Source organism: Odocoileus virginianus, chromosome 17, assembly GCF_023699985.2.
Source record: "Odocoileus virginianus isolate 20LAN1187 ecotype Illinois chromosome 17, Ovbor_1.2, whole genome shotgun sequence".
Lineage (NCBI taxonomy): Eukaryota > Metazoa > Chordata > Mammalia > Artiodactyla > Cervidae > Odocoileus > Odocoileus virginianus.
The window spans coordinates 12,550,466-12,577,493 of NC_069690.1; the positions used below are offsets into that span (position 1 = coordinate 12,550,466).

The 27,028-nt window shown below is 40.6% G+C and overlaps 1 protein-coding gene and 1 long non-coding RNA gene across 12 annotated transcripts in view; one reads left to right on the forward strand and one right to left on the reverse strand.

Annotated features, from left to right (window-relative positions):
* ACACA (acetyl-CoA carboxylase alpha) overlaps positions 1–27,028 on the reverse strand; it is a 281,140-nt gene that overhangs the window by 103,094 nt on the left and 151,018 nt on the right. For 9 of the 10 annotated variants that reach the window (XM_070478617.1, XM_070478615.1, XM_070478618.1 and 6 more), the window contains 9 exons: positions 26,700–26,813; positions 25,572–25,661; positions 23,608–23,726; positions 12,955–12,978; positions 10,072–10,215; positions 9,218–9,314; positions 8,036–8,143; positions 2,719–2,775; positions 2,429–2,473 (listed from right to left, as the gene is read on the reverse strand). In XM_070478617.1, the coding sequence (XP_070334718.1) occupies positions 2,429–2,473; positions 2,719–2,775; positions 8,036–8,143; positions 9,218–9,314; positions 10,072–10,215; positions 12,955–12,978; positions 23,608–23,726; positions 25,572–25,661; positions 26,700–26,813 (798 nt within the window). The remainder of the gene's footprint in view (positions 1–2,428; positions 2,474–2,718; positions 2,776–8,035; positions 8,144–9,217; positions 9,315–10,071; positions 10,216–12,954; positions 12,979–23,607; positions 23,727–25,571; positions 25,662–26,699; positions 26,814–27,028) is intronic. The other variant, XM_070478616.1, reaches the window with a different exon arrangement.
* Positions 59–25,961, forward strand: LOC139039005 (uncharacterized). 2 transcript variants are annotated; one of them, XR_011492107.1, is made up of 3 exons: positions 59–392; positions 2,331–2,391; positions 25,298–25,961. It is a non-coding gene; the product is annotated as an uncharacterized lncRNA (long non-coding RNA). The 2 variants fall into 2 exon arrangements; XR_011492109.1 differs by having other exon boundaries at positions 2,334–2,391.

Consider the following 27,028-nt stretch of genomic DNA (forward strand, 5'->3'; position numbering starts at 1 on the left):
TAGGAAACCTCCACCCAGCAGTGTTCTGATTCTGAAGCAGCCCAAGAGATGACGACTATGGAACAGCATGGCTGCCTCCTTCCACGCCAGCCAGTGTTGTTCTTGAACCAATCGTGGTAACCTTCCTCCTCTCCTTGCCCCCTCCCGCATGTGTCTCCTCTTCTACTCAATAATATAGGGATTTCACAGTGTAGAGCAGGGGAGGCTGCATACATAACAGTGGATTACCAGGAAGCCAGAGAGATCAAGGGATTCATCACTAATGCTCCCGGAAAGCTTCCTCTTTTTCACACTACACTAACTAGAGGGCAAGTGCACATCGGACGACATGACAGAGGCCAAACGTCCTTCAAGCCACCGCCAGCGGAGGAACTCGGAGCAGCACCATGACGGTGAGCCCCGGATTTGTACAACTCCCGCCAGGGCTTTCTGGCTATGGCAGATCCTGGCCAGAGTTCAGTAATAGTCACCCTTGCCCCCTGAGTAATTGCTAATCATGTCTCAGGGGCCTAACATAAAAACACACCAACTTCTCTGCCACACAATTCTTCAGGGCAGATCCAGTCCATACATGAAACTTCATGTTCTCTGCCTCCTAAAGCAATGTTTCCTACACTTATGACAGATCAAGTCACTTGATAATTTAACTGATTTCCCACTTCATGCCACTATAAATGGACACTGGACAATGAATGATTGGGAAGACCACCTGCTGGGCTCATTTCCAAGCAGATCTTGCTTATACATGTCTCTATTCAACTGAAATCCGTAAATATTAAGAGAGCAGGGGGGAAAATAAATGTTTTAAAGCTGTTAGATGTATTCTAGGACAGGATGTAGATTCAATGGTAAGAAAGTGTCCAAAAAAATGTCCGTGACAATTCATTGCTTTGGCCTTTAAAAAAAATTTCAGTGGAGGGTTTTATCATAGAATGCTGATTATAGAAAACCAGTTAGTGTGCAATAGACATGAAGACTCTAAGGAAAAAGGAAAACAATTTTACAAATTCAGTATTACTCCTCAGAATAATATATATTCCAAAGTCAGTGATGAAAGAACAAATCAGATTAGCGCTTAAGAACCTAGCCCGATACTTTTTCTAAATCCAGGGCCTGGCTCTGGCATGTCTGCCTGAGTTCTGATCAGCATCTACCAGCCACAGTATTTATTCACAGATTCTCATACTCTATTCCCAAGTATCAATTTTATTCTCTAAGCTCCTGATTTTTCTTCCCAAAGCCCCGGGGTTCTCTTTAAGCTCCTCATACTTCTCCACTGCCGCCTGTCTTCTATCTACAGTTATTGATTGATATATATCTGCACTCTGCTTGATTTCCTGACATCAATAACACAGGGGAATTGTGGAGTCCACAACATTTCCTAAAGCGTTTCAGAAAATCCGAGCTCTTTAGCCTGCAGGCGAGGCTCTCTTGTTTCTCTATAGACTAGACCAACAAGGTGAACTGTGAAAAGGAACACAGAATGTCAAGTGTTAGAGACTTAACAACAAAGGGGCACTGAAAGCCGCCCACACACAGGGCTCTGAGTTTAGGAAGTCCTTTCCAGCATCCCAAAGTTACCTTCATCACTGCAAGTCAGCAGGGCTTGAAAACTAAACTATCTTGATTGCTAAAAACAAAATATAATTCTCATCAGAAACATTAAGACTTTGTAAATATCCTTTGGAATTCTACTTCACCATATCAGGAGCAATTTTTAAAGAAATATTTTAACTACATTCAGCCCTTGGAGAAAATGACATCTTGACTGCAAACTGGATTTTTGACCTCTCTGCTATAATGATACTCAGTATGCTCATACATAAATACACCATGGTTCAGATACCGAGCTATTTAGTGAGTTCTCTTTATTCACATTTTTCAATAAAAATTTTAAACTCATAAATATTAATAGTTAATTTGGTTACATGGGAGAACCAGCAACTTAATTTTTATTTATTTCCTCCTCGTAGAATTAACATAAGACAAAAACACTAACTTGGGCTCTGTTAAGGCATTTTAAATAATAAATGATTGTTCTTCAGAATTGGCAGATCTCAATAATAGAATCTGAATCCATCTTTGGTAGAAGTCAAGACCTCAAGTACGGGTGGCAGTCTTTGATTACTGATTCACTGTGTGCACAGAAGAAATTACTAGTTAGAGCCTGCTTCTACCTTATTCACTTGGATAAATGCATGTGCTCACTCTTAACTATTTCTCAGAGATACACTGAGAATTCATTATACGGGGAAAATAAGTGGGGGGAACCCTTTAGTATGAATACTCTGTAGAAGACCTGAATATCCATTCTTATGCTTTTTTCAAAGCAGAGGGACCAAATATCAGACCAGCCCTTCTAAAAATAACCAGCAGCCAACAGACAAAACAGTAAGTGATCTTTCATCATGGTTTTTCTCTTACTTACATGAAATCTCTGATCCACTTCATAGTTGACCTGTTTCCTGAAATCCTTTCAAATGAAAGACAGAATGGAAGGGAAAAAAAACAGAAGGCAATTAGAAATAAAATTTAAAAAGAACTGAGTAAAAGGAGATGACAAACTAATGCTTTTCTTGATTAAATTTATACGGAAACAGTTATTCCTTTACATAAATTCTACAAGTAAGTGTATGATTATAATTTCATTTTTCACTTTTAAAGTTCTAGCAGCAGCATAAGAAATATGACACAGATACATAATTCACATGGCAATACCTTTTGTGCAACCAGGAAAGTAAGGCGTCGGATCCCATGTTCAACTAGGGTAGCTTTCTACAAACAAACATGTAAAAACAGAAGATACATGAGACCAGCATTCATCCTAAATGTTAGCCTATTCAGTCCTCAGAAGGCCCTGATGGGCTAAGCATTCTTTTTGGATATCTATATCTTGACTTAGTACTTTCAAACTTGCAACTAAATAAGTCTCAACCTGCTCCTGGGAATGAGGCTTACAGAATAGGTTTTATATATTGATCTGGATGAAATGGGAAGAGAACTCTGTGAAGGAGAAAGGGTCATATGGGGTCACCTAAATTCTCCAAGGACTCATACATATCAAGGTAGACAGTAACACACTTTCTGCTTACAGAAATTGCACTGTTGGGCATGTATTTAAATGTGAAGAACAATACTGATACAGAAGCTAAATGAAATCAGGTAGAGGAAAAATAAAAAACCTCCACAAAACAGAAAACTTAAGTCCTAAACTGTTATTTAGATTACAGACATCACCTACCATTTGATACAGCATTTCTGGAATTCAACCTGTTAACAAATTCTAACCTTATCAATTCTAAAACATTTCCTCCTTATTTTATATGGAGGCATTTTTTAAAGGATTCTGTTTAAAAGTTGTTGAAAACAAAGTCTAACAGGCATTTAAATTCAGTGATTATTCATATTTCTGCTTGGCATAGGCAAGCAGTATATTAGAAGTCAACAGGGACTTCCTTGGAGGTCAGTGGTTGAGACTCCACACTCCCAAAACAGGGGCATGGGTCTGATCCCTTGTTGGGGTCCTAAGATCCCACATGCCTTGTGTGTGTGTGTGTGTGTGTGTAAGACGCTCAGTTGTGTTCGCCTCTTTGCAACCCCAAGGACTACAGCCTGCCAGGTTCCTCTGTCCATGGTTTTTCTTTTTCCATTTATTTTTATTAGTTGGAGGCTAATTACTTTACATCATTACAGTAGTTTTTGTTATACATTGAAATGAATTAGCCATGGATTTACATGTACTCCCCATCCCAGTCCCCCCTCCCACCTCCCTTTCCACCCGATCCCTCTGGGTCTTCCCAGTGCACCAGGCCCGAGCACTTATCTCATGTACCCAACCTGGGCTGGTTATCTGTTTCACCCTAGATAATATACATGTTTCAATGCTGTTCTCTTGAAACATCCCACCCTCGCCTTCTCCCAGAGTCCACAAGTCTGTTCTATACATCTGAGTCTCTTTTTCTGTGTCCATGGTTTTTCTCCAGGCAAGAATACTGGAGTGGGTTGCCATTCCCTTCTTCAGGGGATCTTTGCAACCCAGGGATTGAACCAGGGTCTCCTGCATTGCAGGCAGCTTCTTTAGTCTGTGCCACCAGGGAAACCCTACATGCCTCAAGGCATGGCCTAAAAAATAAATAAATAAATAAAAATAAGATAAATAAAATAAAATAAAATAAATAAAAATATGGGCTGGGGTGGGAGGTGGGAGGGAGGGGACATATGTGTACCTATGGCTGATCTATGTTGATGTATGGCAGAAACCAATACTGTAATTATCCTTCAATTAAAAATAAATAAAATGACAAACAAAAACGCCATGGTAAAAAAAAAATAATAAAAAAATTAAAAAAAATAAAAGAAGTCAACAGAGACTAGCAGTTTCAAAACAGATCCTTCTATGAGTTTTGGGCCTTGGGCTCTAAGCCTTCCTGTATTCTGTCCTGCTCACTCATCTCAAAAGGCAGAGACAAAGAAACAGATGAATGAACTAAGACACGCTCTTAAAGGTCCCTAATAAAGAGGCAACAAGCAGAAAAGCAATCCCACTTGTTGGAGAACCTGAAAACATACATGAATAACACCAATACAAAAACTATGCTGACTTTCACAACTCACATCCGGACTGTACTTTGCTCGTATACTTTGCTTAACTCTGAGACATATATTCATAAACCAATTCTTAACTTTCTTGATACTATGTATATTTTAAATCCAAACTGGCTTCCCCCTATAAATAAGCACATCCCTGGGCCATTTCCTCTTATTTTTCCATTTTTATTATGGCAATTTTTAGTAACAAAACTAATCAACAGCATAAGCAAAAGTAGAAAAAATTAATTTCCTAATAATAAATTCCTAGATCAAATATAAATAAATTTTGGTTTAACTACATTTAAAAATGATTGGTATGGGCATCATACTCACTAGTGTAAATAACGAAGCGTTGATACTACAATAAGAAAGAAAGAGAGGAAGGAAGGGAAAAAGGGAGGAAGGGATGGAGGGAGAAGCGGAGGGAGAAGAGGGAGCGTTAAAAAGGTGGGGTGGGGCAGTGGTGGGGCAGTTCTCTGATTCTGTATGCCAAGGAATAGAAACATTTCTTCTGACACCAACAAAGAATTCCACTACAGCCAACTCCTTCGAAGATAAGCATCAATAGCTATGTTCCGGCAAGGGAAGAAAATAACTTTAATAATGCCATGATTTAAAATCAAAATTGTTATTGCTTTAAAAATTCCACAAGTGGCTAACAATAACAGCAGAGCAACAGGATTCTGATTACATTGTAATAATGCAGGGCTCACAGCAAGTCCACAGCTATTACCCAGCGATTAGGCGTCAGCACCTGGAGAAACTCCATTTACACTGACTGCTTCAATCTCCTCCACAAGTCATTTACAAATATATGATCCTAATTTCTATGAGAGAAAAAAAGACATGCTGGGACTAGAAGATTATTTGGACAATTTGGATCAACCTATTTGATAGTTTAATGTGTGCTTTAAAAAAAAAAACTTTTTCTAAACTGCTAGAAGCATGATCATGAAGTGAAAAACAAAACTAGTTATCACTTCAGCTTTTTTTTTAAACTGTTTTTGTTTCCTTTTCTTTTTATATTTTTTCAAAACAAGTAGGTGAAAATGTTTAATATTCCTGGATAAGCACGGTACGTGATGCATAGCTTCTCCAGGCTTGGACTGTCGACACAGTCTACCCTTCCCTACTGGACAGCCACAGGCAAAGACTCTGGGTTTCTCTGTGCCTCAGTTTACAAGGCCAGCCAAGGAAAAAAGAAAATTTCTTATCATCACTTAATGTTACAAATAAACATAGTGAAAATGGAGAAACTGCCTCTTTAAATCAATGTGTGCTGACATACAGCCCTTTGATCTGAGTGTAATAAAAAGCCTAAGTGGAGGCTGAAACAATCAAATGTGGGGAATTAGTGCTCAAAGCCTGGGAAGAAGCTCACAGATCACTTCATCAAGCACCGACACCAGCAGCCAAGCACAATGCTAGGACTCTCCCATCTCCGTGGTCACCGGTCTCAGGTTAATTTTATGCGATCACGCACCAGTCAAGGGCAAGACAGAAGGTAGATTTCTCTTCCAGAGAAAAATTCCCAGGCATGGCCCCCGACTTTGACTTCTCTGGAAGGACCTTTCCTCACCTCAGCCCCACATTCCAGTTCACATGCTGTGAAGGCATCATGGGGAAAATGCTAGGACACACTTTAAGCACAAAATTACCATCTTTTCCTAGGTATTGACCATTAGCGTGATAGGATGTGAACATCTATGGCACTGTTTACACTGTTGAATTTTTAAAAATCTATCGGACATCACTGGTGGTCCAGTGGTTAAGATGCCATGTTTCCAATGCAGTGGATGTGGGTTCAATCCCTGGTCGGGGAACTAAGATCGCACATGCCACCAGGTGTGGCCAAAAAAGAAAAAATCTATTGAGTTTTTTATGACAAGCACTACAGGCTAGATGCTTTCCATTCAAAGAGCACACATTGGCATTGTAATGAAGGGCTGCCGAGGAAGGGTACATTGGCATCTATCATACAGCACAGACGATCATTTTGAACATCAGACTACAAGCATCTGAATGTAATATTTACTAAAGTACCTAGATCTGTGCCCCTTAGAGCTGGTACCAAAGCCTTAAATTCTAGTTTTTTTCTCCATCACCTACCAGCTGGTGATTAACAGGCCTTAAGCTCTCTGACCTTGAGCTTCTCCCCACATGTATAGTTGGACTAATCTGATTAATCTAACCCCATGGGATTGTGGTAAGGTGCTAATAAGTTAAAAAATTTACACAGATGGTGTTTAGAAATTAAAACTATTATTATTAATCAATTTATGCTGACCAACTAGAAATCTAAGAGAAGAAAATACATCTCAGTTAAGGCTACACAGAGAAGTCCTCACAAAAGAGGGAAAATTGGAGACAGCTCTTAAAACAAGCAGGATTTAGAAAGAAAGAGGTAGGGGGAGACAGGAAGGAGGGAAGGAAGAAAAAGAAAGAAGAAAACATTCCAGATAAGGGGCAGTCGAGGAGAGCAGGCAGACAAGGTAGATGAGACAAAGACCTGGGTCTTTTCAGGGAGCAGCAAAGGCTAGACTGTGGGTCCTCATTAATGGGCTAATGTTAAACAGGAAGGCAAGGAGGTGTCCGGAAGGTTAGGGAGAATCAGTGTTGAGTGCAAGGGGGCACCGTGGACATTTACCTTTGTGCTAGTCAGCAGAATGGAGACTATCAGGACGGGACGTGTGAGGATCAGAGGGAAACCTGTCACTGTGTCTCAGGAGTGAGGGGAGGAGGGGTCTAAACTAGAGAGATGGTAGTGGGAATTAAAAAACTGAAATGAAGGGGGCTGGAAGCGAAGGAAGGAAGGAACGGGCAGGAAGGGAGGGGTAGAATAAGGGAACTGCAAAGAAGAGAAAGAAGTCAATGATTTCTGAATGACTGGGGGCAAAGGGTTTGGTTACTTGAGGTTATTTTTGTTCCTGTTTAGTTTTTTGGTGGGCGATGAGGCAATCAGAAGATGTGAAGGAAAATGATGGGAACTCAGACCTCAACTATGGACCACGATGTCAACACAAGATATCCAAGTGACATAAAACTGAAAGGAGGATGGAATTATCACTGATATTTTCAAGGCTGGGAGGGAAAGACATAGAGGGAGCGTGGGGGGAGACTGGGCCTAGACATGTGTGGTTAAGTCATCAAAGGAAATTCAGCAGGTGAAGTTCAAGACTGGGGCTCTGGAAAAGATTCAGCAATATAACTTCTCTTCCCTAAAACATTTTGAATATTTAAGTTCTATACTTCTTGACATAAAAAAGATACGTATTTCACACTATTAAATCACTTTGGAATTTTACCCCTAGAGGCAGAACTATGTCAAAGACACAGCCATTATCAGTGATCAGGCCTTATAAGTAGCAAATGAGAAAAGGATGGATATGTCACATAGGCTGCAGGAAAGAGGCCATCACCAGCGTCCACCCACACGAAGACTTACGTTTTGCTGGGTAAACTCTCGGAACATAGCTGCTAGACTGTCATCCTCGATGTCACAGTCTGTTTTGATAGCCACATTCAAAATGTGAATTGGTTCATCCCTGGGGACCTGTAACACAAGAATACAACAAAACACACTCAGGAGGCTAGCTAATATGGGGGCAGAGAAAAGTTACAGTACTTGGTAGGATACTAGGAAAAGAGACACGCCCCGCCCCCCAGAATACTTTTGGGTTGCCCACTTGTATGAATAAGCAAAAGGAAACCAGTGCCCAACACCCACAATGGAGATTAAAGACACCTAAGTTTTAAACAGTAAGGCAGCAAAGGCATTAATTAGAGGTGGCCCCAAATCTTAACTTGCTATGGACTTGAAGACCACTCTGTCTCAACTTTTTCGCCGATAAAATGGGGATGAAACCATTTGCAACATTTCTTCATGTAATATAAAGGAAAAGGAGGAAAAGAAGCCATCTGAACATATTCCCACGTAATATATTTCCTAACATTTGTCAAACAGGAGAAGCATCAAACCACTATGGGAAAATAACCTGGTAAGGAAAAACCAGGACCAAGTGTTTACTGAAAAATGGAAAGAAGGTTTAATAAAAGAACAAAATTTTAAACGAAACGCCCATTTCCTTCTGCTATCTGAAGCCCACCGTTCACTGAAGATACAAAAGCACTGCTCTGCAAATACACAAGCCATCCATGACTAAGAGTTAAAGCAACCGAAGCTCAAGTCTTTGAAATAATATTCAGAGACCCAGGGGCAGCTGTAGAGGACAGAGCTGAGCTCATTCTACACTGTGGATTCCATGCTTAATACGGTTATTTCTATTTTTAGGTCAGACTTTATGTTCTACCTGTTTCCAAAAATACTTAAATGAGGTATATACAATTAAATAATAACAATAATAAAGAGAGTACACAGGGGACTTCCCTGGCAGTTCAGTGGTTTAGAATCCATCTTGCAATGCAGGGAATGTGGGTTTGATCCCTGGTCGGGGAACTAAGATCCTATAGGCCTCAGAGCAACTAAACCCACGTGCCACAACTAAGACCCGCTGCAGCCAAATAGATAAAAAAATTTGAATAAATAAATGTTTAAGAGAGACAGAGTATACAGTACAAGTTCTGTATCTGAAGAGGCAAAGCATTCTCCCAAAGGGGACAACCCTACCTTGTCTTCGTCATACAGAGACGTGTGACCTGCCTCAGGGAAAGTCGGGCTTTGGGGTGGGGAATCACAGAAGCAGCCCATCACTTCATCAAAGATCCTAAAAAATACCAAATACCAAAGAAACACCCACCATGAAAAGGGGCAGAAACCCGAAGTGGCAGGAAGACGAACGCTGCCACGGCCAGCTCTGTCTAAAAGAACCATCTGTCCTACCCCGTGCTCGGCAGTCAACTGAACAGAATCACCAGTGGCTAGACAGGATGTGTAGAATTTCTACCACATGGCAGAAATTAGAAGGATGGATGGTTTCAACTTTAATAAACCATATATATTTTCTATTTTTAAAAAAGAACAATCTCGAGGTTTTCTGTTGTGTCTTTTTGTTTGTTTGTTTTTCATATGTAAGCTACGAGCATTGCTGTCATCATCGGTCTTAAAGTAACAGAAAGAGCCTGGGACCAGAGCAGTGACAGACCAATGTAATTACCCCTCCCCCTAGGGTAACGCATCAGTATACATCAAGAGATAGATGCTGAATGCATTTAATCAAAAGATGTATCGTCTCTGGTGGGGCTCACTCTAGTGTTGTGTTTAATTTCTCCTGACATTTCACTCATCACAGAGCAGACAGCTTCTTCTACTAGCTATTGAGGAAAAGATGGTTTTTGTTTGTTCCTTTTTTTCTGACCAGACCCACATAACAAGTACAGGCTTGTAGGGTCTGCACGGGAGGGTGGAAAGGAAGGACAGATACCTCTCCCGGGGCATGTAACAGCGAGGGCTACATCTTCTTAGCTGGCTCATGGCTAATCCAGGAGCCTCTATTCACTCCGCAGAAATCTGAGATGCCTTACCTGACAAAATCTTCAAAGGTCCGAAAAGAGACCATCCCGCCCATCCTCTGGCATGGCGGAGTGAACGCGTTGTCCAGCAGCACGTCGCTGACACTGGCTACGTGAGTCATGCCGTAGTGGTTGAGGTTGGAGGAGAAGGACATTCTAAATGGTAATTGAATCGAGCGCATTAGACAAGGAGGGTAGGAGCAAGGACTGGGAGAGCCACAACAGAGAAAAGTTGCTGGGAGAGAGGTGAGACAGGGTCAGGTGGCAGAGAGCAGGTTTGGTTTTTGACCCACTATGGAGAAGCCCATGTTACTAGACTCACATTAGCCCATTAGCCCTTGCCTTGGGATTTTCCTTCCACACAAACAATATTTTTACCACCCCGTAAATTTCTCCATGTAAAAACCTAAGGAATAATATGGCAGTTTTCACACACTGACATCATGACATGTCTAGTGAATGAAGAGCACATAGGGGTGAAAAACCATCCTGCATCTTCCCCTTCCCTAAAACATCCTCTCTTTTAAAAGGAAGTAAGCCAGCCAAGTGAGTGGTAGCTAGGCAACACTGGAGGTATTTTTCTCTAGGAACTGTAATAGATTAAGGATTCACAGATAGATATCCACATGTACAACAACTCTAAGTCATCTGGAATGGTTTAGTGAATCATTATTAAAAACAAAAACAAAAAACCATGTTTCATCAGAGAGAAGCAAGTCAGTCTATAAAAGGAACTTTACTGAGGTATCTATCTTTTCCTTTACTGGGCTGATGGGAAGAGTAGTCATAAGAATCATAGCTCCTCCCTTTTTGAAAGAGAAACAGTTTTGCCGAATTTCCTTTTTTATATTTAAACATTTTTACTTTACAATATTGTAGTGGTTAAAAAATTATAATTTCAGTCTATTTTAATTATTTTTAATTTTTAAAAAAAGAAAAAGAAAAAAAAATTATATTTAAACATTTCTATACCAAAGTAAACATACTGTCAGTAAAAGCCCTTAATTCATCCCAGCAGAGTACACAAGGGCAGAGCATGCGTCTCAAAGTATGTGTAAGCAGGACCAACAGGTGTAAATGGAGATGCTCAAAGGGAGTGGATCTGTTCAATCTAAAAATATAACGAGTCTGGATATTCCTTGATGTGCCTCAGCAGTGAGTACTGACAGATGCTGCTGTACACTGTAGTGATGCCCAGCCAATCAGGACAGCCTCTTAGGAGGGACCGCACTAAAGGATGCCTCCAGGACTTGCCCGACACGTTACCGGCATACTGAGCTGAAGCAAGTTCCGAGCATGGCAATGGCACCCGAACTTTGGAGAGCTGCTCAAAAATCTCCTCCGAGTGCACCACCTGCAGTATTGCAGGGCACAAGGCAGCCAGCAAGGTGGACTCGAGATCTGGGTACATATTGTACTCTGTTGCAAATATAAACAGCAATGGAATTTTTTATAAATATTTTTATAAAGGGGACTGTTGCTCACACAGACTATAGAGACTGACACTCCAGGTTTTTAATCCCTTGGCAGATGACCATGAAAAAGTACTTCATCTTCTGACAGTACCAGGGACTAGAAGGTAGAGTGGGAGAGGAAACCATTGATACCATGAATGAGACAGACAGACGAAGCACATGGCAAGCAAGTCTTATACATGGCGCTCACTAGAAGCCGGGATTCAGAGCTGGATGAACTCAGAAAGGCTATCATCCTCTTTTCTAGGATCACCACATGTATTTAGTAAAGGAGCAAGTTTGTGAGGCATTGTATCTTTTCTACCTGCCTGGTGTTAGACAGGAAAGAGAGTCCAGATAATCCTTAAAGGGAACTCCTGAAGTTGCTAACAGGTTGTGTTTGAGGCAAGCATGGGGTTAAGCATCTTTATCGCTCAACTGAAACCCCATGGCATTTCCGTTTCCCCCGGTACCATGCTCTTGGGCCAGGACAGCTAAAGGCAGGCAGGAATGAAGCAAGCCTACCCTCCAAGAGCAGATGAGAGGACCAAACAGAAGCACTCCCTTTCCTCTCCCCATACAAACTGGAGGCTATAAAAGCTATAACCAGTGGTGATGACTTAATATTTAAAGGGAGAGGCACAAAATAAACACAAGTCTATACATCTTTCGGTGTACAGCTGGTCATCTACAAAGAGCTCAGCACCAGCTTTAGCACTCGGGGGATGCCAATCAGAATTACTATCCTCTCAAACTTGCACTGTGTTGCCTTGCTGGGTTCAGGAGCAGAAGGAACTCAACATATTAAAAGTACCACTCTGTGTTATATCAGTCTGGAAACGTCTTCACAGGGATACACACATCAAAACTTTAGATACACTCTTCCAGTACACTCTTCCAGTGTTAATCTCATTACAGGTCTGACATAAAACTTGACTTGCATGACAATGTTAATACTTTAGAAAAACAGCTAACAAACTGATAAAACATGAGATCAGCTATTTCTGCCTGTGCATTCCTCAAAAAGGAGATACAAATTAGAGAAACTAAAAAACTGAAAAACTGAGGAACAGTTTGCCAGGATAAGAGTGACCATAAGGGTTTCTCCTCTGAAAGCCCCAAACTAGATGGAGAGCTTAGCAGAAGAAGATGTCTACAGCAAAGCTGAACATTGGACAGGTGATTCATTCCCCTATCCTCCACAGCTAGACAGAAGCTGTTCCATACTTTTTGAGTGTTGCTTTTTGAACGGCTGGAGAAAAGCTGAAGACATGTTTTCCAAACAGAAAGTATAGCTTAGTATGTCCAAAGGGGAGTGCAGGACCTCCCAGCAGAAAGATAACATATTAGCTTGTCAAGTGAAGTGTTATTTTTTTCTCCTGGTTTCACTAAGTTACAAAAAAAGATGCTTTTAATTGGAAAAAAACTAAGTATACGGTACCTGTTTAGCGTGGGGATGTTCCCTCTGTAATTAAACAACCACAGTTAGTTACCAATAGGTTAGGGAAAGCCACAATAAAAGAACTGTCAGAGCAGATACAGACCAGTCCTGAGGAGTCCCAGTTTGGCGGCTCTGGCCTTCAGCAGACATAATTAAGTGCTCATTACACGTCCACCCGCTGGGTGCCTCCAAAGAGGCTGACCTACCTTACCACAGCAGCTGTTGATGGAAAGGGTCAAACTGTATTTACTATTTTTTTTCTATAGCTCTATTACCAAAAAATAATGCAGAATAAAGATAAAAGACAGGCTCATGAAAATTAATTGAAGCTGTATAATATGGTATATTATCTTAAGTTTCAACATGAGGCATAATTCTTGACAAGATTCTGAGAGCATCTTACTTGTTCCTGTTTTACTAAAAATGCCATAAGGAGGTTCAGAGAAGCTGACGCCACAGCCCTCCCTACGTTAACTGACCTTCTAGGATATGTGAGGAACCTAAAAACTCTCCTCTAGAGAAAAGACACCAGGAATCTGGGTTCCCAAGTACCTTTTCTAGTTCTCTTTCACCCCACTCCTGTAGAGTGGTGGGGGTGGGGTGGTATAGGAAAGACAGGTATTCTGTGCTATAGGAGCTTAAAACTAAAATTATGCAGGAAGGTGATGACTAACGATTCCCTGATTAGACTAGTACAAACTGTTAAAAATGAATTGACATTTTTTTAAATGAAATGAATTTAGGGCAATTATGACATTTAAACATTTAAAATCTCTGGGCCTTCCATGAAAACAACCTTACCTAAATTTGGCAAGCCCTAGAATTTCCTGATAGAGAATGCTTCTGAATCATGAGAGGAACATTAGGATAAGAATGGAAACTGTGAAGCAAGTCTCTTGCATTCTTTGGTCTTTACCACCAATGCTTTTCTCCCCCTTTAATTTGACATCAGTCATTTCCTCAACTGAAACAAACAAACCAAAACAACCCAAATAAAAGTCCTTATTTTCAATGGTAAAAGGGAAAAGTTACACTCACCACCCACAATTTAGGAGTCTTGTAAGGGGGTTGATTGGTTGATATCTTAACCTTCTAACGCTCTTTTATCAGCATTTAATCATTGTTGGGGTTTTCTGGCACACAGAGGACTTAATGGGCAGAACAGAGTGGGTGGTGCTGATGATATGTGGGAAGGAGGAGAGAGGGAGGAAAATGATGCACTCTCCACGGCAGTGAAAGGAGCAGAATAGACTGAGCTGGCCATATAAATAAAGAGCGGTGACATATCACTGCACACAAACTGTATACCTCGCGTGATTTGTGAGTAGTGATGCTCTCTGCATCAAACCTGTATCACAGAGCAGACTCCTAAGGCAGCAAGAGCAACCTCTGACTGCAAAACCCTGCACCTTTGCTCTTTGGATTCTTTCAGTTTTTCTTTGGGAGAACAGGTTTCATTTTACATGAGGTCCTTCGATATCATGCACCTGGTCCTCATCAGCAAACAACAAGCACTCGTGGGTTCTACAGCAGAAGTAGAAAACTAACAGTAAATGCTAATGAGAATATAGGAAAGTCTTCCTTTTAAGATATAAAGGATTCTTAAGAAAAAGGCCACCTGCACAGGCTCTAAACGATAAACTTCAGTTCAGAGAGAAGGACCCTACAAACAAAGCATCTCAGGCTCCTTCGCATCCAGAGTTCAGGGATTCAGAAACCAGGGTAATCTCTCTCAACTGTTAACCAATTTCTTACACTAATAAAACGGTCTCACTGCTTCTGTGGCTCCACTCGAATCCCTTAGGGAGTCCTTCCCAGGATGAGGGCCAAGTTTCCAGCAGAAAAGGGCCTGAATTGAAAAGAACGCCACTAACAAAAAGACAGCCCTTCTCTATCAGCAATCCGCTAGCTTGCACAGGGAGCCCCCTGCTGCTTTGTTACAGAATTGGGCACCATCTACGCAGTATGGGGTAAGAACAAAACTCCCAACATCTCGTCTTTAAAGGACCGGCCTCAAATCGATCATGTAGGAGGTAAGTTTAGAGTCAGTTTATCCCCTTCGGTAGAATAAGAAGCTGTGGGGCTGTTGGGGAGATAAGCAGGGAAGGTTAAACTCTCTACTACAAAGTAAATACTTAGCCGTGTCCATAACAATCATTTATATATTTTGTTACTCTATAAAGGGGCTATTTGATCAATTTAAGAAAACGACCGATGGGGCATGCTGCACACTATTGTGATATACCAGAAAGCTCGATCAGTGGTCTGCACAGAAATCAACAACCAACACAGAGATGGTGTATGAGTCAAATATTCCATTTATGTAGCTGAAAATCTGCCCCATTTCACTGAATACTCATCATGAAAAAATAAACAAATTGCTCAATCTCTGATAGGGCAATCAATTGCATTCTCAAATACGAAAAAAAAAAGTATAAATTCATTTGTAAGATATTTGCTGTTTAGGTCTTCGGAGAACTTAAGACAATGAATCTTCATTCACCATGTTTTGAAAAATATTAGAATCATTTTCCTTCCAGGAGATTAGCTCCATTTTACAGATGTGGTAACTGAGAAATCAAAGGGGATGTTTTCCAAGGACACTGCTAAATAAAGTGTCATAAACCAGAAACCAGACCTGGTATTTTCTCACCTCAGCTCCGGAGGGTAGCATTCCACATCGATATAGACTAAATTTAAAGAAGGACAAGACAAATCCTTTGAATCCTGAGGTCCTCAGCATTAAGTCACCTCTGATTTTATTGATCTGCTTGCCTAGGATGGCTGGAGAGCCTGCTTCAATATGAATGCAAAGTCAGAGTTGCGGCCGGCTGGCTGAATCCTCTTTATTTAAGGAACACTGATTTCTCTGGCAGTCACAAGTTCTCGGAGCCTTTTACCATCCCTTCCAGCTGAATTTCATTTTGCTGAATTCGAGCTGGCCCTACATAAATCTTTTATCATATAAAAATGTTTCCGATTCTTCTGCCTTCTAACTTGTAGGGGAAAAAAAAGGAGACCCTATAGGAAAATGATGGGGATGCATGCAAACAAGCAGTGTTATATCAAGCTGTGACTCAGAGCCAGGATAAGGAAAATCTTTTGAAATCAGGCAGCAAAGCAGAATCAGAAGAGGTCGGCTGAATAACCTACTAGTGGTTGCTAACAGCAGTACCATAGGAGAAAGAGCAATTTGACTGGCTGTGACCAGTGGTAGTCTCCTTGCGTGACTATGTTTCTGCAGAAGAGTCCGAATCAGGAGCTGTAAAACACATCTGAACCATGTATTTCTGCTGGCGTCTCCCTGACCACCTCCTTGCTGCTCAGATGCCCCAGTTCCATGGCAGAGCTTTCGTTTACAGTAAAATGATCATTGCTTCATTCATCTGCAGTCTCCTTCCAAGCCCCTTCTTTGCTCTGCTGGAAGGTTCTGCTCTTTCTGAAACGAGTGTGCCAAAAGAGCTACAATACATTACTATTGCCTGCTGTATAATTAGCTACAAATCCATAGCACGAAACTACAGGGATTTACAGGTGCCCAGGATTCCGCTTTTCTTTCCCCCTGAAATCAGCTAGTCCTCCTTGAGAAGAAGGGACCTTGGACTACCTTAATGATATATTGAGAGTTTTAAACCCGACTCTCTAATCTTATGAGTCTACAGAGTGCCAAAATAACACAGCAGAGACCAGAAGCTGAGCCTCGGATACCAGAAAGCATGATGGTAAGCACTTAAACCTGCTGAGAATCTTTCCTTCTGCCAGATGCTTGCATCTTATCAGCAGACACCCTTGAATGAAGGAAGCAAGAGCTGTAGGGGTTTTATTTATTTATAGCTCTTTCTGGCCTGCCAACTACCACCAAGTGCTCCCACTGCTAAAAAATGCTACAAATTGGACGACTTCTGAGTGTCTCAGTACAAGCCAAAGAAGGGTTCTAATCTCTGGGTGTCAAGATTACCAGGATTCTCAAGAATGGCAATGGGTCACTGATGAGTCCCATGGTAGGGGCTTTTGACTTCTAAACTTCCTCACAACCTCCTTCATGAAAAGAAGGTCCAGAGGCCACCCACCTACAGTGAAACTGAAGGCGTCAAGAGCCTAAACCCAGTCGTGACCGAAACATGCTATCAGGGGAGAACACAGCCGATCTCTTCTGGATGTGAGACAAGAGAAGTGGAAAGTGATTGAAAACATTCTATCATAGGGGGCCAAGTTCACAAGGAGCAAACAGCAGAAGTGCAGTACAATTCAAGTTAACTTAAAACATGGATTTCCGTCTAAGAAATCAGTCTTCACCCATTATATATGTACAGAAATACAAAACAAATTGTACTTCCAAATTCTGATTCAACTGTGATGCTTCTTATCTGAATCACAGATGAAAAGTTTTAAAAAACGAACTGTGTTCACTAATAGGTATTACTTATGAAAATCATTTGGAGTTTTAAATTTCATACTCCCAGACTGTCATAATATGCACAGCCATATGCATAGCTACAGAGTTTATGGGATAATATGCTTTACATATGTTTGCATAAATATAGTTATATTTTAGAAGATGAAATACACAGGCTGCCTAAAGAACCTATTTGTTTCCAGAATATTATGAGTTGCTTAATACGTCCAAAGCTAAGTAAAATTGTGAATGTCAAACGATTCGATGAATCGTCAAAAATACATTTAGGATGAGGCTTTAGTGTAACAAGCTTTTCTATCACCAGCACAAGAGAATGATAAAACTAGGGATTCAGAATAAGAAAATATATACACACACACCTGTGAGTCTAAACTGTGGGCTTCCCTGGAAAAAGAGAAAAGGGAATACTACATGATAGCAGTTTGAGTTCTAGGATTAATCCATGCAGAATACTGGTTGAACTCAACGAAGAGCTGGTATGATGGAATCTTGGGCAAAAAAGAATTAAGTCCTAAAAGTCTGCATGGTAATAAAATGCTCTCTCAGTGTGGACCAGCTATCATGACTACACCTGCACCAAGGAAATGACTAAAAGAAACCCACTCATTCCTCTCCAAAGGACTACTGCTAACTGGCTACAAATTACCTTTAAAAAAAAAAAGAGAGAGAGAGATACAAAATCACCTCCCCTCAAAAAAAAATTCACATACAATAGGACATAGTCCTTACTTGCTAAGAAGATAAAGAGAGTAGAAAATACACACATTTCTCATATATTTAGGTGTTCCATATACACTGGTTTCCTACTATGCTTAAGTCAGGAATTTAAGAAGGGAATTTAACAAGAATAGGGTATATCTGGGCCAGGAGTTTCCCTCGGTAAAGGTCTAATATCTGGATACTCTGGTGAGTAAGACCTGTCGATGCTAAATAAGTTCCAACTACAGTGCCCCCCCACCACCGCCCCACAAAAAAACTGGAACTCTTGCATGGAAGATCAAGAAGATGATAATATACCTTAGCTGAAGCCTACCTAGCAAGAAGGATGATAAGAAAGGTCACAGAAATAAGAAATGATATTTCTTTTAAATGACTGTTTAGTCATCTGATGCCTTTCCTAACACTCAGAGGTGTATCAGAAAAAAAAAAAACACAGTCAAATTATACTGAAACACAGAGTAATTAAACATCAAACAAGCTTCACTCCGGCAAAACGAATAAGCCATAGAGTTAATGCTGTGCGACACTGTCCCTAAAGTCAATAATATACTATATACTTAAAAATTTAAGAGGGTATATCTCATGTTAAATGTTCTTTCCACAATAAATTTTTTAAAAATAAAACATCAAGCAATACAAAGTACCTCAATAAATGTAAGCAAAAAGGCACCAAACATGTCTGCTACATGCTAATTGCCCAAGTGTGCTAAGAAAAAAAAAAAGGGGGGGGGTGTCTTCTCTCTTCTCAGAGCCCGCTCCACTTATCTGCCAGGGTGGCTACTTGTGTTTTGCCTACTTCTCTAAAAAATCAAAACATGTACAAACGGGACATGGTCTTCAATCCAAGTGGCCTCTAGGGCATTTTCCTGAAAAACTACCCTGCTGTTGTCAGTCTGCAAGACAGAGAGCCATGTTTCATCCCAACCCACGGGGGCTAAATCACTAGTCAAAAACAAACTACAGGAACAGGATTCCAAAAGATGCCCCCGTACACAACAAGAGACTGTAGTCTTGCTTTGAAAATACAGCGTAGAAAGATACTCCCAAGGACTTGCTGGATAGGTTTTGCTCTATTTCAAAGGAATGCCTGGCTAGGAATGGGAAGACCAAGTATCAGGAAAGAAAATGCAAAAAACTGGTTTAAGAATGTATGTATTTTTTTCCCCAAGAATTTTTGGTTTGTTACCTCCCAAACATAATATTCAGAAAGTATAAAATCCTATTTAGCATTAGATATATAAAATGTGTATATTTATATGCCTGTTCTCTGTTCTCAATGAATAATTTTTAAAGCATGTATAAAATACTGTAGTGCATCTACAGTGTCAGAAGTGAATGGTTCCTGTAACCATTTACATAATAAGAAACATAAAAGTTTGTAAAAAAAATTCTTCTGGGGCACTACCACTAACATAAAACAAAGAGTACCCAGTGTGATTGTCCTAATTAATTCTTGATCAGTTGAGTTGACTATGAGGCTAGGAAGTGCTGGAAATATGGCTAGTCAGTACTGAGACGTGCTGGAAGCAGAGAATACACTCTAAATTCCAAAGAGTTAGTAAGAAGAATGGAAAATATCTGGTTAATAACTTTTTATTACATATTAAAATGAAACTTTGGATACAATGGGTTAAATAAAATGTTAAAGTAACTTTATCTGAGCATTTCCTGGCAGTCCACTGGTTAGAACTCTGCTCTCTCACTGCTGAGGGCCCAGGTTCAATCTCTGGTCGGGGAACTAAGATCCCACAAGCCATGCAGTGTGGTGCAGCAAAAAAAAAAAAAAAAAGTAATTATTTTATCTGTTTCTTATTAGATATGCCCAATAGAAAATTTAAAATTATATATATGGCTTGCAATATATGTCTAATATATTTCTATTGGACAGTGCTGATCTAGTGGTGAAAGTGAAAGTCAAAGTTGCTCAGTCGTATCCGACTCTTTGCAACCCCATGGACTATACAGTCCATGGAATTCTCCAGGCCAGAATACTGGAGTGGGTAGCTCCCTTCTCCAGGGAATCTTCCAAACCCAGGGATCGAACCCAGGTCTCCCGCATTGCAGGCTGATTCTTTACCAGCTGAGCCACCAGGGAAAGTCTAGTAGTACTGATTCTCAACTGCAAGTGTTCAACAGAATTATCAGAGAAGCTTTTTCAAAAAGCGATGCCCTGGACTGTGGTTTGAAATGAATCAGAATCTCGAGAGCCAGGAACCCAGTAGGTTTATTTTTTAAAATACTTAGCTGCTAATTCTGAGAATCACTAATCTAGAGGTTAGTGGACATAATCATGTCCTTGAGTTTTACTGAACTGACCGTGGAATGAACACTGGTAGACAGTTTCTTGTAACTGACTTCTGTAGAATTAGAAATAATAATGCTTATTGCCTGCTGTTGACAACTAGAAAATAACAAAAGTCCTGAGGTTAGGGAAAAAAGTTGGAACTTGGCTCAAAAATAGCTAAAACTAAGATACTCTAGATTTCTTTCATAAGGGTGGTAGGTCTATGAAATAATAAAGAACTTGGCCTTTGTCCCCAGCTCCTGGGGGACAGGCTCTAAATCCTTGGAATTTCTCAAGTAATAGAAGTGCCTTCATTATTCATGAGTTCCGTGGATCACACCTGAGTTTATGTGAAGAGATGAGATAACTCAGGACAGGGTCTGCTCACTAGAAAAAACAACCATATGACTAGAGGGTCACCTTGGACCTCTGGGGAGTGGACAGGAGCTGGAGGGTGAGTTTAATCAAGTGGCCAATGATTCAATCAATGGTGCCATCGTAATGAAATCCTGATAGAAACGCTGGACCCTGAGGTTCAATGGAACTTCTTGGCTGGTGAACAAATTGATATGCTGGGAGGACTACGTAACCGGATTATACAGGGAAAGAAGGGGAAAACTCTGTGTTTAGGACCCACTCAGCCCTCACTCTATGTATCTCTTCATTGAGTTGGTCTGGATCTGTATCTTTTATAATAAAACTGTGATTATATGTACAGTACTTTGCTGAGTTCTATAAGTTGTTCTAGTGAATTACTGAACTCGAAGGAGTCATGGGTACCTCCAAAATAATAGCCAGTTGGTCAGAACTCTGGGCAGCCGGGGAAACCTACTTGTGGCCACATTCTGAAGTAGGGGCAGTTTTGTGAAGACCTGAACCCTTAATGTGTGGCATTTAACACCAGGTGGTAAATGTTAGAACTGAATTACAGTATACCAACTGATGTCAGGATAAAGTCATAATTGCACATTGTTAACAGAAACGTTTGTAAGAAAAGGAAAGATCTTACAAAACTAAATTCAAGCAAATTCGTAACTGAATAAACTATGTTCTAAAAGTTGAATACAGTATTCTGTAATTAAAAGCTGATAATTCATTTTATGGGCTTCCCTGGTGGCTCAGTAGTAAAGAATCCCACCTGACAATGCAGGAGACACAGGTTCAATCCCTGGGTCGGGAATATGCCCTGGAGAAGGACATGGCCACCCACTCCAGTATTCGTGCCTGGGAAGTCCCACAGACAGAGGGGCCTGGTGGGCTCCAGTCCATGGGGTCACAGAAGGGTCGGACACGACTTAGCCACTAAACAACAATACATTTTATATTACTCAACTAACAAAAGGACCTAAGATCTAAAACAGCATTAGAGCAATCTGGGCATTTTCTCTGGTTTTCACAAAGACTATTTTATCTTTCCTTCTATTTTTTTAAGTCTTTATTGAAGCAGTTACAATATGGCTTCTGTTGTTTAAGTTTATAACTCTGTATACACACAACCAAGGAAGACTTCAGAAAGACAGCAAGACTACAGCGAGACTCTGTTCAGGTCTCCAGGAGAATGTGTGCCCCTTGGATGTTGGGAGGGACGGGTATACACGTCTTGAAACCATATCAAGAATAATCATATCAGAGTCACACCCCTGAGAAAGAAAGGTGAATAAGATTTCTTAACAGTTCAGAGGCATTCCTCTCAATTTTCCAACTGACTTTCCCTCACCAAACTGGACACAGATCCTCAAATAAAGAAAGCAGGACAGGGAGAGCAATTCCGAAAGACAAGGGGAGCAATGAGGAGGGACGAAGACCAGAAGCAGCGCTGCAGCCCGACTACAGATCACTGCCCAAAGCAGGAAGAAAAAGCCAAGGTCCTGAGAATTACAGAGGGTGGGAAGTATAGCGTGCAGTGCTGCACAATTATTCAAGGAATGCAGGAGAAGAAAGAAGCGCGCGCGCTGAGCCCATGTCTGCCATGAGTACCTTGCCCGCTCGCTGAAGGACAGCCATTCGTTTCTGGAAAATGAGATTCTGAAATCCATGGAGGCGAAAAGGTACCAAGAGATGCTTGCTAAATCAAGGATATATGCTTTTTTCTGCCAGCCATAAGGTATTTTCGAGGGAGAGGAGTGAAAAGGACCTCCTGAGACAAAGAAGACAAGCACTTTCTTCTGAGGACGCTGCTGCCCGGCCGCTGACCCCTGCTGGATCAACACTGGCATTCAGTGGCCGCGAGCGGCCGCGCACACCTCTTTGTCTCTAGAACAGCTGCTACTGCTTTGGGTGAAGTGGCAATTCAGAACAGAACCATTTCTGTTGTCTGTAACTAAGGATCCCCAAAGACACGGTACTTTGTAATACAGAGTGAAGAACCAAAGGCCATAAAGAAGAAATGGAGGGGGTGCAGCTTAAGATTGGCTGTGGTTATTTATATTTCCTGTGGTATTACTGAGGAGAATGAAAGTACGGAAGGGAGATGACTAGAGGTGGGGATGAAATTCCTAGGTTTTTCACTGCCTGGGAATACTTGAAAAAGAAATGAGATTATTAGATAAAGTATTTCCATCTTAAAACCAAAGCAATATTTTGGTATTATTGTTAGAACTGGAAACAAATTTCCATATGTACATTTTTTTAAGGGCGTAAGAAGGTAAAATTAATGGAATTAACACAGCTTATGTGAGTAATTTACTTGAATTTAAGTTTGCTTTCTGAAGTGTGATTTTTAAAAACTAAATTTCAACTGCTAAATTTACATGTGTGTTTTTGGAGAGATCATGAAACTGGTTCAGGTTCAAACCACAGCAAACATAAAGGGAAAAAAGGCATTCCACCCAAAATATTTTTACATCCTGTTGACTTAAACTGCTATAAATGTGATTTTCTGGCAAAACTCCAGAAAGTAAAATGCCAGTAAATTCTTTCTAACTTAAAAGAAGAAAGAACTATGCCTCCTCCGTGACAGAACACAAGTAAAAATGAATGGAATAATTTTAACCTTGTATCTCAATTAGACCATACTGCCTCCTCTCTCCAGGTCAAAGATCAAAAAGTTAAAAAAAAGAAATAGCTGCCAAGAGGCTCTCCTCTCATGGTTTAAATGTATTCATTGTCTGCTCTACATTTCTAGCTAAAAAAATCACCACAGAGAACGGTCACACACATGACCCACTCCCCACCCCACACTCTCTGGAGAGCGCTCTGGTTGGCTCAGGTGCACGCACCAGCTCAGACTCACCTGTTTGGATGTGATGTGGGCAGCATGAACTGGAATTCCACCACGCAGGTGCTGTCCTTCAGCTGCCGGTGTTGTACGCTATTAAGTTCATAGGCTATATAAGCCCTTCGAACATACACCTGGTTAAAAAATAATCCTCAGTAAATACACTTGAAAAACAGAAACTCAGAAGCAGTTAGCCCAGGGAAGAGAGTCCTGAAAAGAGACGTGTGGTGCAGAAGAAGGTGGTCTCTGCTGACAGAAGTCCCAGTGCTGAATACACACATACATACATACCTTGCTTCAATCAATAAGGCTACAGTCTTACAACTATACCCATGACTATAAATGGAAAGGAAACCAGCCTGCCTCCGCTGGACACCTCTAGGTGTGCTGAAAGCCCTTTACACTAACCTAAACTCGAGAGAAACTTTGATCATTAGCAGAAGAGCATACAGAACCATGACTGTTAATTCATTACACATGATGATTTCAACAGAAGATAAAATCAGGGACTTCCCTGATGGTTTAGAGATTTAAGAATCCACTTTCTAATGCAGGGGACACGGGTTCAATCCCTGGTCCAGGAATATCCCACATGCCCCCCAGGGCAACTAATCCCATGTGCCACAACTACAGAGTCCACGTCCTCTGGAGGCTGCACGCTGCACCTGGAGAGGAGCCCAAGCACCACAACGAAGATCCCACGTGCCACAGTGAAGACCCGATGCAGCCAAATAAATAATTTTTTTGTAAAAAGAAGATGAAAGCAAACAGGGAGAAAAATGAGAGGTGCTGATTCTGGGCCACCTGAGGCGTGAAGATACAAAAGAGAAACAACTGAAGTACAGTCTCACTCATTCACTATCTTGTATACTTCTTCTGTTTCCCCACTGGCCCAAATCAATTTTACATTGTTCATATTGCCCAAATCCTAGGCAAAATCTGAAGGCATAATTTGACATATAATATCTCAAATATACTAACTTGACTCAAAGAAACAGCAACAGGCTGTTTCTCAGGAAAACCTGTCAGTTCAACCTCATGAACTTCACAGCCAATTTGCCGTGCACACACAATGGAACGTGGAATCCTATCAGCATGTGAGGTATACAAGGAAACGTTGCATTAAATAGCAATAAAAGCATTGTAGAACACTTAGATGTTTTCCAATTTTGGTATTTACTGAGTGGGATTCATGACAGTCTCCCCACAGAATACAAATAAAAAGTAACCCAAAGGAGCATGCAGAAGACTGTAGTGTCACATTACATAAAAATCATCTAAGACACTCCTTTTCCTTACCTCCAAAAAACATCTACTTGGCAAACTTTACAGCAGTATTTGGGGGCTGCAATTTTTGTGCTTAATGAGACAGTTATGCTACAGTGGACACAGCAAAGTCCATGAGTCAGAATGAGCTGGGTTCAAATGCAAACTCTTCCACTTATTATCCATGTGAATATAGACAAGTCACTTAACCTCAGTCTTACTTTCTTCTACTTCATGAAGTATTTGGAGGATTAAATGAGAAAAATAAAGCACCTAAAGCACAGTTCATTAAACTTTCCTTCTCATGCTGAAATAGTTCATAAGTTCGTAAGAACTGCTTGACAATTCAGAATATGACTAGAATCCATTTTACTTGGCCCAAATCACAAAATGGTACTGTTCTGATCAGCCACATATTTTTTCACTTATTGTGTTACAGGGCATCCTCATCACTATGAAATGAAAGGATTCAAGTACCTGGAAAGTAGAATGAAAAATGCTGGTAGCTGTGACTGGAACCCAGAACCTGGTGATCAGTTGACACCCTTGACTAAGAGCAAGACCGATGTCCAGCATTTGTTTCAGAGGAAAAGACTCTACTCTTGAGAACCAACGTTACGGCAAAAGAAGGACTGACAACAATAGCCAAGCAGGCAAAAGGAGTCGGCCAGAAGCTGAGAAAAAGGTGATGTCATGTTACTGTAAGAACCCACCTCCAGGGCTGCCATCCTCACGACCTGGTTGCTGTGATAGAAGAAGTTTGGTAGGACATCAAAAATTGACGTTTCGGACAAGATGAGTTTCTGGAAGGTACAAAGACAAGCTTCAAACATTACATCCATAAGAGAACAATTCCAATGGACAATTATTTAGCGTTAGAAGCATTAGTGAAACTTTAAGCATTTTGTCTGCAAACTTGTAAACTCATCTCTTTGCATGAACTTACCTTCTCTCTGCCTTGGCTTCCTCAGATACAAAATGGGGAAAATAATAATACCTATTCTCAAGAGCTGTCGTGTTAAGACAGTTAGTATATGTAAAATTCTTAGACATGCATTAACAGTGCATTAATTATATGCTATTAAATGTTTATGGCTATTATTATCCTTTCTGACTTATAGCTGAACTTAACGTTTAATATATTGTCTCAGTACTCCACTATGATAAACCATAGATTTGAACTCTCTATTTCAACTATGAACCAAATAAACAAGAATATCTACCCCCCCCCTCACTCTGTCCCCACTTCCTTAGTTTCCCCAGAAGGAAATATGAGAGAAAGCCAGAAGATTCCCTTGGCTAGGTATGATAATATTATCATTATTTCCAAGTAGAAAAATACAAAATCATTCCTGAGGAAATGATGTTTAAAAAACAACAGTCAAGGTTCTTTGAATTAGCAGCAAAATTAGCCAATATTCTTTTATAAAACTGGCTTTGTACAAAGCCTAACAGTAAGCATTAAAATAAAATTACACGATTATTTAAGTAGCTTTTCCATGTTTAACTTATTTATACATCTGATTTCAAATATCAGAAATCAACCAGTACTACCACTTCATTGTGTCCTAGAACACTTTCTAGATAAAAGCACAAGAGGTGAAGACCTCAATAGGACACTTCCATCAAGGCCAGCCTATAAAACTCTTAAGCTAAGCCACAATTCTAACAGCATTTTTATGGGGGAAAAAAAAAGTATAAATCATCTTATAAAGTCAACAGATGAAACTTTATTACACAGAAAATTGTAATTGACTGAACTGATTACTTAATTAAACTCTGCTTGGGAATGAACGGGACAGCAGTGTAGAGGGGTAGAAAAGGCTGTAATGTATGTATACCTGCAGGTTCTCGATGCAAAACTGATGTCCGTACATGTCAATGGCTGATAGGAAGATAGACTCAACTTGGTTGTGGCGAAGCTCATATGATGGCAAATGGGAAGCAATAAGAACCTACAGTGAGAGCAAAATAAGAGGCGTTAAGTTCCTGAGGGAGTGATCATTCTAGGCTCCCATTAAGCAGCTCTGATACAAAAGCAATAAATATAAATCTGGGTGTGCAGGCATCAAAGATAAAACAGAGGCTGAGTACCAGTGCTTCCGGGCCCTGAAACAGAAAGCCAGGGCCACCAAGTACTGCGTCTCAGGTGACTCTCGCCATATTTGCG